Source organism: Hylobates moloch, unplaced genomic scaffold (assembly GCF_009828535.3).
Source record: "Hylobates moloch isolate HMO894 unplaced genomic scaffold, HMol_V3 SCAFFOLD_6, whole genome shotgun sequence".
In the NCBI taxonomy this organism is placed as follows: Eukaryota; Metazoa; Chordata; class Mammalia; order Primates; family Hylobatidae; genus Hylobates; species Hylobates moloch.
In genome coordinates this window covers 120070306-120086788 of record NW_026652281.1, presented here as the reverse complement: position 1 = coordinate 120086788, position 16483 = coordinate 120070306, and the positions used below count along the sequence as shown (strand labels likewise).

At 39.3% G+C, this 16483-nt stretch overlaps 1 protein-coding gene across 11 annotated transcripts in view; it reads right to left on the bottom strand.

Annotated features, from left to right (window-relative positions):
• The window catches only part of ARHGAP26 (Rho GTPase activating protein 26), a 477291-nt gene that overhangs the window by 167675 nt on the left and 293133 nt on the right, over window positions 1–16483 (bottom strand). For all 11 annotated transcript variants that reach the window (XR_009213838.1, XM_032158217.2, XM_032158220.2 and 8 more), the window contains exons 15-17: window positions 8874–8961; window positions 7317–7375; window positions 5659–5764 (exon numbers count right to left, since the gene is read on the bottom strand). Coding sequence is in view for 10 of the 11 variants with exons in the window: in XM_032158217.2 (XP_032014108.1) it covers window positions 5659–5764; window positions 7317–7375; window positions 8874–8961 (253 nt within the window). In the remaining variant the exon portion in view is untranslated. The remainder of the gene's footprint in view (window positions 1–5658; window positions 5765–7316; window positions 7376–8873; window positions 8962–16483) is intronic.

The following is a 16483-nucleotide window of genomic DNA, read 5'->3' as shown; positions in this document are numbered from 1 at the left end:
AGCAGGGGAATCACATGCTGAGATTTGCAGTTTTCAAAGTTCCCTGGAAGCACAACATGCACTCTGCGGACTGGAGAGGAGCCAGAGCTCCACCAGCCAGAGCAACAGGGAGGAGGCCTTCGCAAGCAGCGTGGGAAAGACACAGTGGCAGCTTGGACTACAGGAGTACTGATGGAGACAGAGAAAAGTAGACAGATTCAAGAGATAGAAAAGGGTTAAAATCACTAGAACTCTGAGTTCCCCGTGGGAGTCAGTGAGGGAAAAGCCCGATGGGACTGGAGAATGGGGTCAATGTGGCTGCGTGGGGGTATCAGGCCATACCACCAGTGGCCCAGCAGCCAAGCAATTCTGCACTGGCAGCACTGCAGTGTTCAGTGGTTACTAGAGAGAACAAAGGTTCTGGAGCCAGGGTGTATGGCTAAGGGAAGGCAGCCAGAGAAACTCACAGGAGCTTTCCATCTAAGCCATCATCACAAAATACTGTTTTCTTTAAATGTGTTTTGTAAAATTCTACGGCTATTTTATCTGGACTAGCCTTGATGGCAAATGAATAACTGGCTCTTCTCATGTTTAACAGCTCGTTGGTAAGTTAAATCTTATCTTCTAGACTTGGGATGGAGAAAGAAGGAATATTAGAGTATCTAAAACGTGCTTACATTGTCTTAATGTTCACTTCCTTTTATTTTGAACCCTTCTTAAGAAGTTCAAGGAATGCTACTGAACCACTAGGGCTCATCCTCCTTGGTGCCAATGCCTGGCAAGACTTTTTTTTATAACCACAAGCATTTGTACATGAACCCAATTCACTGTTTCTAGATCATTAAAGAAATACGAATACATCCTTTTTGATTTGCAGGGATGCCTGGAAGTACTCAGACTCAAGTCACAGGAACCAAAAAAAAAAAAAAAAAAAAAAAAAAACCCAAGCTACAACATGCTCAATCCTTGATAACTTCTGCCAACAGAGTCTACATATTTTGATAAGGTCTCACTTGTATGCCAAGCATTTTCCCCACAATATTCCTTTATAATCCCAGTGATCTACAGAATTTTGTCCATTTTGGAAAGTCACAACATATAACAGATGATCAAAATAAACATTAGACAATTGGGTAATGAAAAGAACACATAGGGAATCAGCAAGAGGCAATGAAGTAAAGTCAGTTTTGCCCTCTTCATTACCCTCTCTTACCTCCCACCAGCTAAAATCTTGTAATTTAGTGCCTATGTGCCCACAATGCAGATGTACTCATCTCTCCTCCCAAAATTGGTCTTTTTTGTCCTATATATCTTGATTGTGTTAGCACACCATGCAATAGACTTAATACTCTCTGTTGAATGTGATTTACCAAGACTACTTGCCGTAGACACCATGGGCTGTCTTTATTCTGTCAAAGCTCTGCCTTTATTCTGATATCCAATCCTCCCACAAGTGGTTCAGATAAATCCTGTTGGATGGAAAATAATCGTGATGGTCCCCAATGACTGCTCTGAACCAATGAGATGTGACGTAAAGTGTGCTGGAGGATGTCTGTGAAAAGTATCATCCTAGCCCTTAAAAAGGGACTCAGAGAAGAAATAATGCTTTTTCTGCTTCTGGACAAGCACTAACACGCAAGGACACAATGCAGTATGCTGGGACTCTGCGAGGAGCTAGCCAACACAAGACGCTGGCTGAGCAGGAACATGGAAATAACCTGAGTCCTTCATGAGCTGAGAAACTAACCAACTCTCAGGACAGATTCTGTGTCATGACACAACAGATCTCCTTATTGTTTAAGCCATTTTCAATTGGATTTCCTGTTTCTTGCAGCTCAAAGCATCCTAAATGATACCATATCTCTCTGGGGAAGCAAGACAGTGCTCTGCCTCTCCAAGGGTTCCTGCAACAAAGGAACAGTTGCTCCAAAAAAGGAAAGAGACTGAGGTTTATTTCTCAATAAGTATTTTGGGAAAACCAGCTGTGAAAAGGTATTTTTAATATCTACTCCTGATGTATGAAGAGTTCTTTGAAATCCTTCCTCACTGCATACACCGTAATAAATCTACAATGAGCCACTACGAATGGTATGTGTGGGGATATAGAACATACTTGGAGTCATAATATGTAAACATTAGGAAATTACCATGAAATTAGTCTTTATTACTCATCTACTCTTATTTCCTCTTATGATTATAAGAGTGGGATACTTTTCTCGTGTCCTGCTCCACCTGATAAAAATAACAGAATTATACAATTGGAAGAGAAAGAAAACTGAGGCTCAAAGAGGCAGAAAAATTGGCACAAGGATCCACAGCTAGCTGGGAATGATTTTTTTCTTAAGTAAAAATGCCTTTTGCATGATTTTAAAACAAAAACATTTGTTGAAAACTCAATGCAAAGTCAAATTGCAAAGACTTGGAAAGTCAAAACTGGATTTTTAAAAGCTAATTTAATCACGACAATAAAATCTCCCTTTCGAACTCACTGCTTTGAGCTTCTTCTTTCTAATTCTAATATTCGCCTACATCCCAATCCATATTCCTCTCAATACCATTTTCCTCTCTCCTAGAAAATCCTTGCATATGGCCCATTCTCTGGGCCAGTGGTTCTTAGATCACTGTTCACATAATAATTACCTGCAAAATAAATCAGAAATGCAGATGCCCAGGCAGAGAGCCTGACTGAGTAGACCCACAGAGCCCAGAAATGTCAATGGAAACCAGCGCTCCAGGTTATTCTAACCATGCTTTGAAGCACATGACTCCAGACTGTATACTAGATTCCAAGATCCAAACAGAAAACATCTAATTATCATAGTAGATTTAAGCTGAAACTACAAAAATACGTGCATGGTTGCCTGTAATTTTTATGTTCCCTCTGAGGTCTGAAACAAATCCAACATCTCTATGATTTGGATGTACCCTGGTAATCATTTGCTTTAGAGGTTTGGAGTTTTTATCCTTCCCCCCACCCAATACTTTTTTTCCCCTCTGAATGAATTTTTAGCTGGGATTAAATATAAAATGCCTTAAATCTCCCTCTGTGGCTAAGGGAAATCAATTTTGGAAAAAGTTTCAAAAGAGTACTTTAAAAAATATACAATACAAAATGCTTGCCTTTGAACCAGAATTCCGAGATGGACAAGGCAAACAGTAGGTAATAAGAGAAGTAAACACCAGTTTTCCAGCAGAATCAGCCCTGAAACCAAAACTTAGGAAGGAAGCTGACCATTAAGTAAGTAGCCCAGAGGAACAATAGCTCAGGCGTAGCCTAGGGTAAGTCTAAACCTGAGAAAACTGGAATTAGACAAACTTCTTGTCCCAAGTTAACTTTCCCTTACTGCTTGATTTTAAAATAAGGACAGTGCTGTAAATGAGAATATAAAGTTTAAGTGGAATCTTAGAACTCCTCTGGATGCCAAAGAATTTTTTCAGACCTAAATAAATACTCTTTACTGGATTCAACACTGCTCATTCATATCCTTCTCCACGGGGACATTTTAAATATAGAGGCTCGGGAGACCAAGAACACTGCACGCTAAGAATTTGAGTCTGCTATAGCCTAATACTAGCTCTAACCAACTCACATTACAGCATGAGAGCTTGCCTACAGGTAGATTTCTGATAATTAAATGATCAAAAAATGCCATAAAACCACAGAAAAGCATTTTCAAGTTTCACAGATAAGACAATGCTCAAGAAATGCTATGAAGTGAACAACTCCAAAAATAAAATTGCCTTAAATTGGTTAGAAGGCCAAAAAAACAAAGAAGTGTCAAGGTCACAACTGTGATTTGCAAATTCCAGTTTACAACTCTTAGGTTAGTAAGAAGGATGGACTGAATGTAATGGGACTGGAGGGGGAAAGGGTGGGAAAGAGGACAAAGTGAGTCATCCAACCAGGAGATGAACAAGTTCAACTGTTCAAGATCTACCTCAAGGGTTTGGTTTTGTTTTTTAAATCCTTTTTTCTTCTTCTTTAAAGAATCCTAACAATCCTAAAGGAAATTTAAAAGTAGGAAAAATGCAACACTGGCTCTTCTGGGTCACCCTTCACTTTTGGTCTCTCTCAGTTCAATTAAGCTCTCCTTCCAATTGCACGGCTTGAAAAGGCCCATGGCTTTCAGATGGTTCCTAACCCTTCTCCAGCTGCTCTCTGCAGGACTGAAGGCCTCTTTCAGACCCGATGGCCATGAAGCAGTCATGAGCATCCCCACACATACTAGGCTGGAGGGTGCACCTGGAACCTCCTATGTCTTGGTGTTTGTCCTTCAAGTCTGCAAAGTTTTGCAACTAAGATCTAAACCAGCTTCTCTGCTTAACAAATGCCTGACTCTAGGTTGTGTGGAACCAGTACTAAACGGTCATCTCAGAACATCTGGAGTTACTTTTTAAAGCCCAGTTCCCATTATTTTAAACATGCTTCATCGGGATTCTTTGACACCTTTAGGGCATTCTCCTGTAAACTTGCATGTTATCTGCTATGCTTCCTAAGTACTCCTGAACAAGCAGCTCTGATATGGCAAGCCAAGAAAAAAAGTTGGTCAATAACGGAGCAACCGTGGCTTTGCCGAATTGCTTCCCAATAACACACAAGACACTCTTGGCTTCTTGATGGAAATGAGGAAATGGTGGAAATCTTCATGATATATATCACTCTTTTTCCCAAAGACAATATCAAGTGCTTGACAGAAAGATGAAAACTAACCATTACAATCTCCCTCAGAAGAATATCAACTTATCCCCAAGAAATACCCCAATGGCATAGCAAAGTATGGACTATAAGGGCCAAATTTGTAACACATCAGTTCAGTAGAATGTAGGGTTTAATAATTTAGGTTAACTGTTATGCTCTCGTTCTTTTCTTGTGCTCCAGTCTGCAATCAAGAACATACCATCAAAGTCAATGGAAGGTTAGAACACACACACAAGTAGTGACGAATGCAGCACGGGAAGTCGGCAATGCCATTTGTAAAAGGGTCAAGGAACAGAAAATACACAAATATTCAAAACCATTCCAAGAAAATCAGGTCCCTACTGAATGCTTTGATTATCTCAGAGGACAAGTGAGTATTTGCCAAAAATAATTCCTTTATTCTTTATACTTCTTCAAAGGCTTTAATGCATGTAACTTCAAAAATCAATGATCCTTGTAGGAAAAGGGAAGTCTATTATCCATATTAGACAGATGGGGAAACTAAGGAATAGAAAGTTCGGCGGTTTGTTCAGGGCTGGTTAAGCAGCAGGTTAATAACAGAGTCAGCTCTAGAATCCAGTCCTCTACTGAAAACCCAAATTCTGTAAACCCACAACATATTTTTGTTTGTTCTTGATGAGCATAAGAACATCTAATCCCACAAAATTCTGTGTGGTGACCTGGTATCATGGACAACACACTCCAATTTGCCCTTGATCACCATAGGCAAAATCCCCCTGAAAACTCTGCTTGGTGGCCTGGTTGGATGAGCACTTCCCCAGCATCCTCTGGGAAGGCCATCTGGCATTTGCTGCTGTTCTCCACTGCAATGAACATTTCACACATTTCTTTCCTAAGCCTCCAGCATACCTGATGCAATAGTGGGAGAGAGAAACAAAAGCAGAACTGAGACCAGCTTCACTGCTAAGATAAGAACTTTCAGGGGTAAGAAAAAGGCTAGTAATTGGTCTTAAACCTACTTTGCCAAGTGGTTCATGAGCAGCTGTAACATCTGCCGATTTTTCTCTGGGAGCCGATGAACAAGGCTGTGGATTTCAGAGACCCGAGACTCCTGGTTCTCCAGTTCTGCAAAGGAAGGAGGGAGGTAATATTTTATCAGTGTCACAGCTAAACAACTTTAAGGTTGAAAAATCAAGGGAAACCAAAGGATGAGCACTAACAGCCCAAGGATTTCTCAAAGATTTACAATCCTGTCTTGTGTGCATACTGCGTGGCCAGCATGACTAGATCTGGAAGTCCTTTTAATGGTGCTTTCTGGAACAGGGTTGCCAAAAAAAATTGTCATCAAAAAATCCAAGCCAAGATGATGACGTGATGAAATGCAGCCAGTCAACTGCACACCCAGAGCTGCTCCTGAGAACAAACTCAGGAGTAGCTGGCTCCCTAGAGGGAAGACTTCATTTCAAGGAAGTAAGGAACTTTATGCACTTGTAAAGTGATAAACAAATCTTACATGAACAACATTGCAAGGGTTTCAAATATCAAAATAACACCTCGAGACAGCATCAAAGATATCAAAGGAAATGTCCAGTATTCTCAAGTCACATATGACAACCAGCCTGCTAGAAAGAAAGAAATGGCAGATAAAATATTCAAGTCTTTCTGCCAACTTGTAACCTAAATCATGGCTTGTCACATTCTCTTGGTTGAACCTAGGTAAGTGGCTTTGTTACTCTGGCAAACAGATTGATGGTACTCATCACCCCTATTTATAGAACTGATGTGAGGTTTAAGTAGAGAATGGTTGCTATGGGTTTGTAATTTCTCTAGAAAGAAATGACATAAACACCATCTTCGCTCCTGGCTTTCTCCTTCCTGTTTTAAGGGGACAACTATGAGTAGATAAGGACACCAGAACATTAGGTACTATTGAATTAGGCCAGTAGTAGCTACCAGAGTAAATAAATTCTAAAGGCTGAAAGGAACCCGGGAGAGGCACAAGTTATCGACATAATAATACTATGAAGATTCACACCAGATTTAAATCTGATAGAGAATCTTTCTGCCCCTTTACAAGAGGCCTGACCCATGTAGCCAGAGATTCCAGTATACTTAGAGTAGCTTGCACCTAATCCCTATGTATTTTAATACCAGTAATATGACACCAGGGACCTGGATGATATAGTTGAAGAATGATCAGAAGCTGTAAATGGAAGACATAATGGAAAAGAGGACTGTGAAGTTATATAAATGGTGTCATATTCAGGGAAACATTTCCAATGCTCAATTTAGGTAATGTGCAATGTCTGATTCATTCTGCAAAATGCTACTCAAAGGCTGGAAAAAACCTAAGAAGTTAGAACTCCAATAATCAAAACTAGAAAGGCAAACTTGTTTTTCTCTATCCCTCCAACATTCTCCTCCCCTCAAAAAAAAAAAAAAAAAAAGACTTCTGAAGTTTCTCTCCTCTGCTGTAAATTCAATGTGGTAGAAAGGCCCTTAGCAATCCCTATTTGTTTCATTTTTATTCTGTGTTAGAATCTCATGAGTATGTTATGTGGCCAGTTTACGTGCAGAATATGAAGGGTTAGGTAATATTTATTTTGGGATACTGACTCTTCTTTGAAATAGAAAAATCTATTCTCTTCCTCTTAAAACTGAGACAAAAAAGACTTACTTGCTGCTTTGATGAAACTTCTTTGAAATTGGTACATCATGAGTGGTCCTGGAAGCATTCTGGAGGAAAAGGAGATAGGCTAGTCAGCTTAATAATAAGAATAATCATATTCTCTCTAAATAACAGCCTAGAGACTGACAAACTGTATTACATTTCTCGAAGACAAAGATCACAGGGAAACAATAAAAATGTAGTTTCCCTATTGCAAGGGTTCTGAGATTTCATCCCAAATTTTTATTCTCTCTCTTTCTTAAAGGAATAGATACAACTATGTTTCATTGTCAACACTAAAATAGTGCGAATGCAAGAGTCTAACACAAACTAAGAGATTTCCTTTTCAGTCAGTGACTCATCTATCAACAACAGCATTTTAAGATGTGTCTGAGAAACAGGCAACTAACTACATATTTGCAATTCTTGATCTTCCCAGTGGCTTGTTGTTAGAATCAATTCATCTAGAAACACTATAAAAGATTTTTGTAGGGTTTGGTGGTGAATTCACTATGGAGTATTGCTCCAGAATGCTAGAACCCCTAACATTAGGTATGATATAAACAAATTTTACCTGCTGGGGTATGAGTATGTTTAACCATAAACTTGAGGTTTTTTTTCTGATAGTTCAAATAAGAAACTTCTCAATAGGACTATACATTATTCTTGGCTCAGATTTTATTCTCATTGGTCCCTTAAATCGACTCCTAGTTTTAGTTAACACTTACATTATATCTTACTCTTGACTCTAATTACCCAATAGCCAATAAAATCTACATCAGCAGTTCCTTTTCTGTGGCCTCCTTCCTTTGCTTTCCAGCCAATTGCATCTTCAAAAAATCCGCACAAAGACTTACGCTATCTCTGATGAGCATTCTCCTCTCCTTTTAAGACTAGGTCCCACCTTTTTTTATAAGAACTATGGTATTCCTGTCCTTCAAGTCCAGCATAAATATTTTGGTCTATTCATGAAACTAAGATGCAGGCAGCTGGTCAATAACCCAACCTTTAATAATGAAAGGAGGCATAGAGATGGTACAGTAATATCATATATAAATGATACAAGGAAAATAGTCTCTCCAGGGAAATAATATTGTCCAGTGTCAGGGAAGGAGTCAAAACGGAGTTCCATTAAGTTCTCACTTTTAAGAACCATTGTCAGCAATGTACTCTGTGTAAAGTATGAAACTATCAAAATACATGAGGTATGTAATCACGCATTCTTAACAGAATATGATTCATGATTCCTTGTGTTCTTAACAGATTATTCAGGGACTTCGGGGAAGACTCCATTTTAGGTTCTGTTCAAGGCTAATTACCACAATACTTCTCATATAGAACAAAGTTCCCTAAATCACTCATGGTGTCATTGCACAAAGGCAACCCATCAACTATGGATGATTTACAATTGGTTTGACCAGCTGAGCTAAACGCACCCACACAGAAGCTGTTTCCACATCTCAAACACCCACCCGACAGCTCTCCGCAGTCTGAAAATAAAACTGCTTTCTTCCTGATTGCATGATAACTAGCTGGCACTCTGCCTTGCAAATGGAAAGTCCCTACCTTAGGTAGGTCTTCAGAGCACTAGTGATGGTCTTTATCTCCCATTCAGCACAGATATCTGTTTCTGTCTCAGAAGCAGTCTTGGGGTCTAAAATGAAGAAAAGACAATACATAAAGCACAGCATAAAATGGAACTAATAAATAAGCACACATAAAGACATCCAATCTTGCTAGTAACTAGAGAAATGCAAAGTAAAACAAAAACAATAAGTATTTTTTTTTTTACCTATTAAATTAGGAAAATGTCTAAAAATTCCAATATCTCTTGCTGGCAAGAATGCAGTGAAACTGATCCTCTCCTATCCTGCTGGCAGCAGGAGAGACAAATGCAAGAGTTTTGAGAAGCAATTTGGTAATATGTATCATAGTCTTAAAAATGTTTACACCCTGTGAACCAGTAATCTCATTTCTCACAGTCTATCCTCAGAAAATAAGATAAGGCACGAGAAAAGTTACAGACCCCAGAAATGTTCAGCACACACTCTTCTTTGTAAAAGCAGAAAAAAAACAACAAAAAAGGGAGACAACCTAAATGTCCAACAATAGAAGAATGATTAAGTGAATTACCGTATGTCTACCTGATGGAATATTACCTCGCCAATTTATATGACAATGGTGACTGTAAAGCAACATGGAAAATGTCTGCATTATATAATGTCAAATAAAAAAAAAACCAAGATATATTTGTGAGAAACTTTTTCTACGAACTTTTTATATGAACAAGGCTGAAAGGAAATACTCTAAATTAGTGGTTGGGTTAAAGTGGTGGACTGTGGTATGATTTTATTCCATTACTTTTGTATTTTTAAAAAAATTGCTTTAAGCTCAAATGTGCAATGAGAACCACCATAACTATATCAGCTCTGACAATTTCTTTTGTGTCTTCTTGTATGGACTTTTAAACAAATCAGTATATTTTAAACAAGCATGTATGATAAAAGAACAGGAGAGATAATTCTTAAAATCTTCCTGAGTAGCACACAAGGAGAAAAGAAGAGGCAGAGGCTGGGGAGTGTAATTGCTTCACAGATCCCCATCCTGTCCCTGGTGAGGCAGGCCAGGTCATACACGTACTGGTGGGAGGGTCACAGAGTCCTTTACAGAGCACAGGAGGGAGAATCCAGCTCCCTCATACTGGCTAAAGACTAGTTCTTTGCCACCAGCTCCCAGTCCTTTTTTTTCTGCATATCACCTCATTTTGAGTAGGAGAGCAACTCTTTTCTTACTTTTTCCAGGGGTGGAGAATGAGATTCAGGACAGACTGGCCAAAAGCATATCGACTCTCTGGACTCAATGCCTGGATAAGGGATGGCCCAAGACCTAAGCCTGCCCAATCAGAGTAACTCTCCAGGAGTCAGGAACAGATATTTGCTGTTTGCTGGGCTTGCACTAGGAGGTTATGTAACTGCCAGGTGCCACCACACAGAGCCTGAAAGTCCAACAACCCAGAGACGAGATAAGCAGAAATGGTGGATCCTGAACCCTTGTATTTGCCTCTCCTTCTTATCACATGAGCCAGTAAATTCCTTTTTCCCCTTAAGCCAGGTGAGGTCAGGTTTTCTGTCTTTTTACAATGCAAAGAGATCTAAATGATGCACCAGGTAAAGGGAGGCAGCCACCAGACTGCATCTTTCTGAACAGTCTCCAAGAATAATTCTGGGGCATCAATGAAGAAAGCTGTTCCTCCTGCAGGGCCAACAGCCTTTCAGCTGGAAAAAAATAAGTCACAGGTGGGCAGAAGACATTTTCCATTTCCTGGGAAAGAAACCATTTTCATCCAAATAGAAAGAGGTCAAATACTCATGAATGGCTTCAGGATTTAGCCTATCATCACCAGGTAGGGGCACAAATTCAGCTGGTATCTACTGCTCTCCGTGTGTCCCCTGACACATACTGGGTTATGAGAAAGGAAAGGGCCCCCAGCTCAGAAACACGTGGCTCTCAAAGGCACAGTACCTGTATGATGTTTGTAGGTGACCCTGAGCAGTAAAATGAAGTCTTTCTTGTCACATGAAACAAACAAGGAAGAACCTAACGAGCATAATTTTATTTCCGGGGCCACAGAACAGTAAATTCCATAGGGTTTTATCACAGCAAATTTCTGAAAAGTTCACAAAATGTGATTTTCCCAGTATCCAAAATGTCTGCCACTTTAATTCGTGTCTTTGTCATCTTGCACTCCCTGAATGGCTTTTTCCTGCAGAAGAGTATGTATCAAAAACCTCTGCTTTGCATGACCTCTTTCCCTCCCCATCCTAAGACACATGGAGAGCTGCCATCCTGCATGGTTCCTGGATGTGAGACAAACGTTACTGTACATTTTTCTAAAGAAGAAACCAACTTCTACCCAAGAAGAGTGAACATGAAACTGAACAAGCAGCAGTTGTCAAGTCTGGGAGTTGTGAACTGTTCCATGAACCACATTTAGCAAACTAATGATTAGCTTCCACTTATTCGGGCTCTGTAACCATAGGAATATTGCGTAACATTGGAGAGGAGAGTCAAATTACAGCCTGGCTAAAGGGCTTTTTATAGCAGTGATGAGGCAAGGCTCATAACTTGGGCACATCCATTTTAATTCATTTAAAATCCAAACTAAGTTGAATACAGCCTCCCAAGCTACACCATTTTCAGAAAGTGCTGCTGATTTCCACACCTCCCTCCTGATGCTTCCCTCACTTACAGAAGCTTCCTGATGGCATCTGAATATGCCACAGAGACGTCATTTACACTCTTCTTTGGAACTCAGTACATCTCTCTCCACCATGTCCCTTGACCACTGCTGCTTAGTAAAACAGATCTAAACTACAGGAGCAATCCAATGTACAAAAGGCATCACGTGGGGAAAGCAGAATGAATGTTATTTCCTCCTGAACCTACTATCACATGAATTCAGAAAATCAGAAGACACAGACTGGAAGCAGTGGTTATAAGGGGAGAACGTCTTAGAAATGTCACCCTTGGATCAGTCCCAAGGGCCATCTAGTCTATCACTGTGTTGCAGACAAAATGAAGGACATTTTGGAGGAAGCTATTAGGAAAGTTACCTATGTACTCTTGAATTTCCTAATAATACATTATAGTGTATGCAAATTAATCTTTTTCTCTCTTTAAGTGAGAAAGTAATACATGCACATGTTAAGAATTCAAAGAAAAAACCCCAGATATACATGAAAAGGTAGAGACAACTGCTAATGTCGGCTTTTTCTGTGCATATCCTATCTCTAACAGTCCCTTCTGTTTTGAGATCCAAAAGCTCTTACTGGCTCAAGCCCCAGTCTTAGGAGAGCCTGCCTGAAGCATCCCAACAGGCAAAGGTGATGGTGGCTGGAGCAGAGGAGGAGGTGAGCTTCCATCTGTGTGTTTCTTCTTTGGGGACTCAGGATTGTGATTAGTAGCCGTATTGCTAGCTCCCAGAATGATCAATCCTCTATCCAAGTAGTCTATCATCTTCTGGCCCTGTCATCCTTTGTCTGCTACCCTTTACTGGTAGACAAAATTGGACGTTTGCTCTTCTCATGGTTCCCCTACTCCAGTAGGCTACAGTCTTCAAAGTCTGGGCTGTTTCCACTTAATCCTATGTAAGCCTTTAGGTCTTAGAAATCATCATAAAACATTTTGATTTCTTCAGAAAGAAGTCACTGATTGCTTTTATTTATGCTACTCTGTGAGAAGGTATGGGAAATAAGGGGCGTAGAAAAAAGAAATGCAGACATTCAATGTCCCAGAGTAAGGAAGGATAGTTCATGGCTGGATCGGAGGTAAGTGGGTGAAGCAAGCTACTATAATTCTGTGCTTTACAGCACTGCTCTATAATATCTTCGTTGTGTTCTCTGTTTTACTAAGTTTACTTTAAATGTGGTTTAAAAAAAAAAAAGAAGAACAAAAAAGGTTACAGGACGAGAAAAACAGTGATGCTGAATTTGCAGTCCTTTATTATCACGGTAAAAACACACTAAAAAGGAACACGAATTTTTAACAGCACAGAAAATTAAGCTCTCAGTCAACATTCTCCTGCCACCAGGATATCCACTAGGCAAAGCTTAGATGAAGGCCTGAGGAAAACCCACCTGGGGAAACAATGTGATAGCCCAAGCCACCCAGGGGTGTGGGGGAAAGGCCATGCTGCAACCCCCCAACCCCACTCCAGCAAACACACTTTTGGGGGCTTTCTGGGGCACCCAGAGCTGTCATGAGATTATAATCCAGGCAATGAAATCAGACTGCAGAGCAGAAGTGGAGGGGGGTCCTCTTATATCAAGGCAAGTGAATTCAGAAGGAGAGCCCTAGAAGAAACATGAGAGTCATGAGGGAAGAACCACAGCATGTTTCAGATTATCCAGGAGTAAATCCGGCCTCTCCCAGGACCATGACCAAATAGCAAAACCAGGAAAAATCAATGCAGGCTTATAGGTTCACTAAATGAAAGCTTTAAGAATACCAGAAAGTTGGCTCGAATTACGTACAATAGCCCTCCAATCATCATGTGAGATAATGATTCTAACAGGATTCGGGAAAATAGCAGAACAAGGAGAATCTATCCACATATCCACAATGAGCTTAAAAGCAAAGGTTTGATTAAACAGAAGATATAAAATCCTATAAAATACTTGTTGGCAAAAAATACAGAGACCAAAGCACTCTGCAAAATAATTCAGAAAACACCCGCTCTGTCATATAAGTAAAATTCTAAAAATATAGATGGCAGAAACTAAGACAACAAAATACAACAAGTAGCAGACTGAAATAATAAAGATTATAGCTGAAAAGTAGAAATAAAAGGAGTTAAATAAGTAAAGATAATAAAGACATTGGAAAATCCATTACAAAAAGTTAAAATCTGTATTATAAACAGCAAAATAATAATCACAATCAACCCAACAATTTTAAATGAGTAATACTGACATGGAGGACAAGTTTAAGAATTTTTGCTAGAATATAAAGAATCAGGAGAAAAATTAAGCATTAAAAAGGTGAAAAATGTTGGTGTGTTTAAAAGGTTGAGAATTACAAAAAAAATACAGTAAAGAGATTTGTCTTTAGAAAAATATGTATAAAAACTCCTTCAGTGGCCCCCAATATGTATAAAAGAACGATTACATGGTGATATATAAAAGTAGTGGAAAGGGGGAAGATGACTCATTATATGGATACTGGTCAAGTGGATAAGTATTAGAGGAAAAAGCAGAGTTTCCACTTTGCATGACAGATTTTAAGGAAAATTAAGGTTTTTGTCATTCTAGATAGGGTAAGGGGTTTTTGTTTTGTTTTGTTTTGTTTTGTTTTGTTTTGTTTTGTTTTGTTTGAGATGGAGTCTCATTCTGTTATCCAGGCTGGAGTGCAATGGCACGACTCAGCTTACTGCAGCCTCTACCTCGCAGGTTCAAGCGATTCTCCTGCCTCAGACTCCTGAGTAGCTGGGACTACAGATGTGCACCACCACCCCTGGCTAATTTTTGTATTTTTAGTACAGATGGGGTTTCACCATTTTGGCCAAGCTGGTCTCGAACTCCTGACCTTGTGATCCACCCCCTCCCCCCCAGCCTCCCAAAATGCTGGGATTACAGGTGTGAGCCACTGCACCTGGCATGGGGAAGGTCTTTTATGGCATAATTCGTTTAGAAAAAAGATAACAGACTGGACATCATAAAAATTTAAACTAGGCCAGTCATGGTGGCTCACACCTGTAATTCCAGCACTTTGGGAGGCCAAGGTGGGCAGATCCCTTGAGCTCAAGAGGTTGAGACCAGCCTGGGCAACATGATGAAACCCTATCTCTACCAAAAATACAAAAATTAGCTGGACATGGTGGTGCACACCTGTAGTCCCAACTACTCAGGTTGCTGAGGCACAAGAATCACTTGAACCTAGGAGGTGGAGGTTGCAGTGAGCCAATATAACACCACTGCATTCCAGCCCGGGTGAAAGAGTGAGACCCCATCTCAATAAAATATTCATAAGACAACAAAAACAAATGCACCATAAAGTTTAAGACAAATAATAATCTGAAAAAAAATATTGAAAATATAGTCTATAGATCTAAAAAGGTCTTGTAATCAAAAGAGGAACACACTGCCAGGTGCGGTGGCTCATGCCTTATAATCCCAGCACTTTGGGAGGCCAAGGCAGGCGGATCACTTGAGGTCAGGAGTTCGAGACTAGCCTGGCCAACATGGTGAAACCCCGACTCTACTAAAAAGATACAAAAGTTAGCCTGGCATGGTGGCATGCACCTATAATCCCAGCTACTCAGGAGACTGAAGCATGAGAATCACTTGAACCTGGGAGGCAGGGGTTGCAGTGAGCCACCACTAAGCCACTGCACTCCAGCCTGGGCGACAGAGCGGGAAAAATAATAATAATAATAATAATAATAAAACAAAAAAAATTTTTTTCAAAGAAAAAGAAGAACATACCAATAGAAAAATAGGCTAAGAATACAAACAGGCAATTCAACAAAAGTAGTATAAATCAGCAATAAATATGTAAACAGTCTAACCTCACCCAAAATTACAGAAATGCAAAGTTAAATTTAAAAAGATACATTTTAAAATGTTTATAATTTATATGCAAAACAGTAATACACAGCATGGCAAAATGTGGGGTGTAGGATAGTCTCCTCAGACTTTGCTAACTACAAACTTGGGAATATCATTTAAGAGCCTTGAAAACATGTACATACCTTGACCCAGCAATTCAACATCTTAAAATAAGTCCTGAGGAAATAATTAGAGATGCATATAAAAATTATAACAGCTAGCATTTTATATTTAACATGTGAAGGCTCTGGACTCAGCAACCCACAGGCATCTTTTCATTCCATCCTCACATTACTATGCAGGCAGGAGTCATTATTACAGATGTGGAAATAGATGACTAGACCAGTGTGAATCATTTGTCTAAGTCAAAGAAATAAGCGGTGGAACTGCAACTTATCAAATCTCAAAATGCATGCTCTTGATCTCTGCTGCCTCAATGGGGATGTTTACCCTCTGTCCTGCCTCTATGGGGATGTTTACCTGAGTGCTTTCTAGAATGATGAAGAATTGCAAACCTGCACATTGTGCACATGTACCCGAAAACCTAAAGTATAATAAAAAAAAAAAAAAAAAAGAATTGCAATTAGCCCATGTTTCCAAGAACAGGGGACTGATTAAAAAGTTATAGAGCATCTATGCAATATGTGCCTACGAAAATCACACTCTAGAAGAACTTGAATGACATGTGACAATAGACACTCTATAGTGTTACATGAATAAAACCTGTAATGTCTGCACATTGGGTGTAATTTTGTAAACGTACTGTTATATTTAGTATAGTATATATGCTAAATTTAACAGGTAATAATATAACATTTTGATGTCATATGACAAAACAGTTAATAAAGGTTAACTCTAGTATATAGAACTGTTATATTCTTCTACTTTTTGTATTTCTCCGAATTTTCACAATGACCACTCATAAGTTTTCATCAGGAAAAAATTTATTTAAAACATGTACGGAGAGACAGGAAGAGAGACAGACATACATTGAACAAGTATATAGCTGATTTATATATTAAATAGTATAGATTAAAAAGTTGGGCTAAAATTTGGAAAGATTTATCCTTA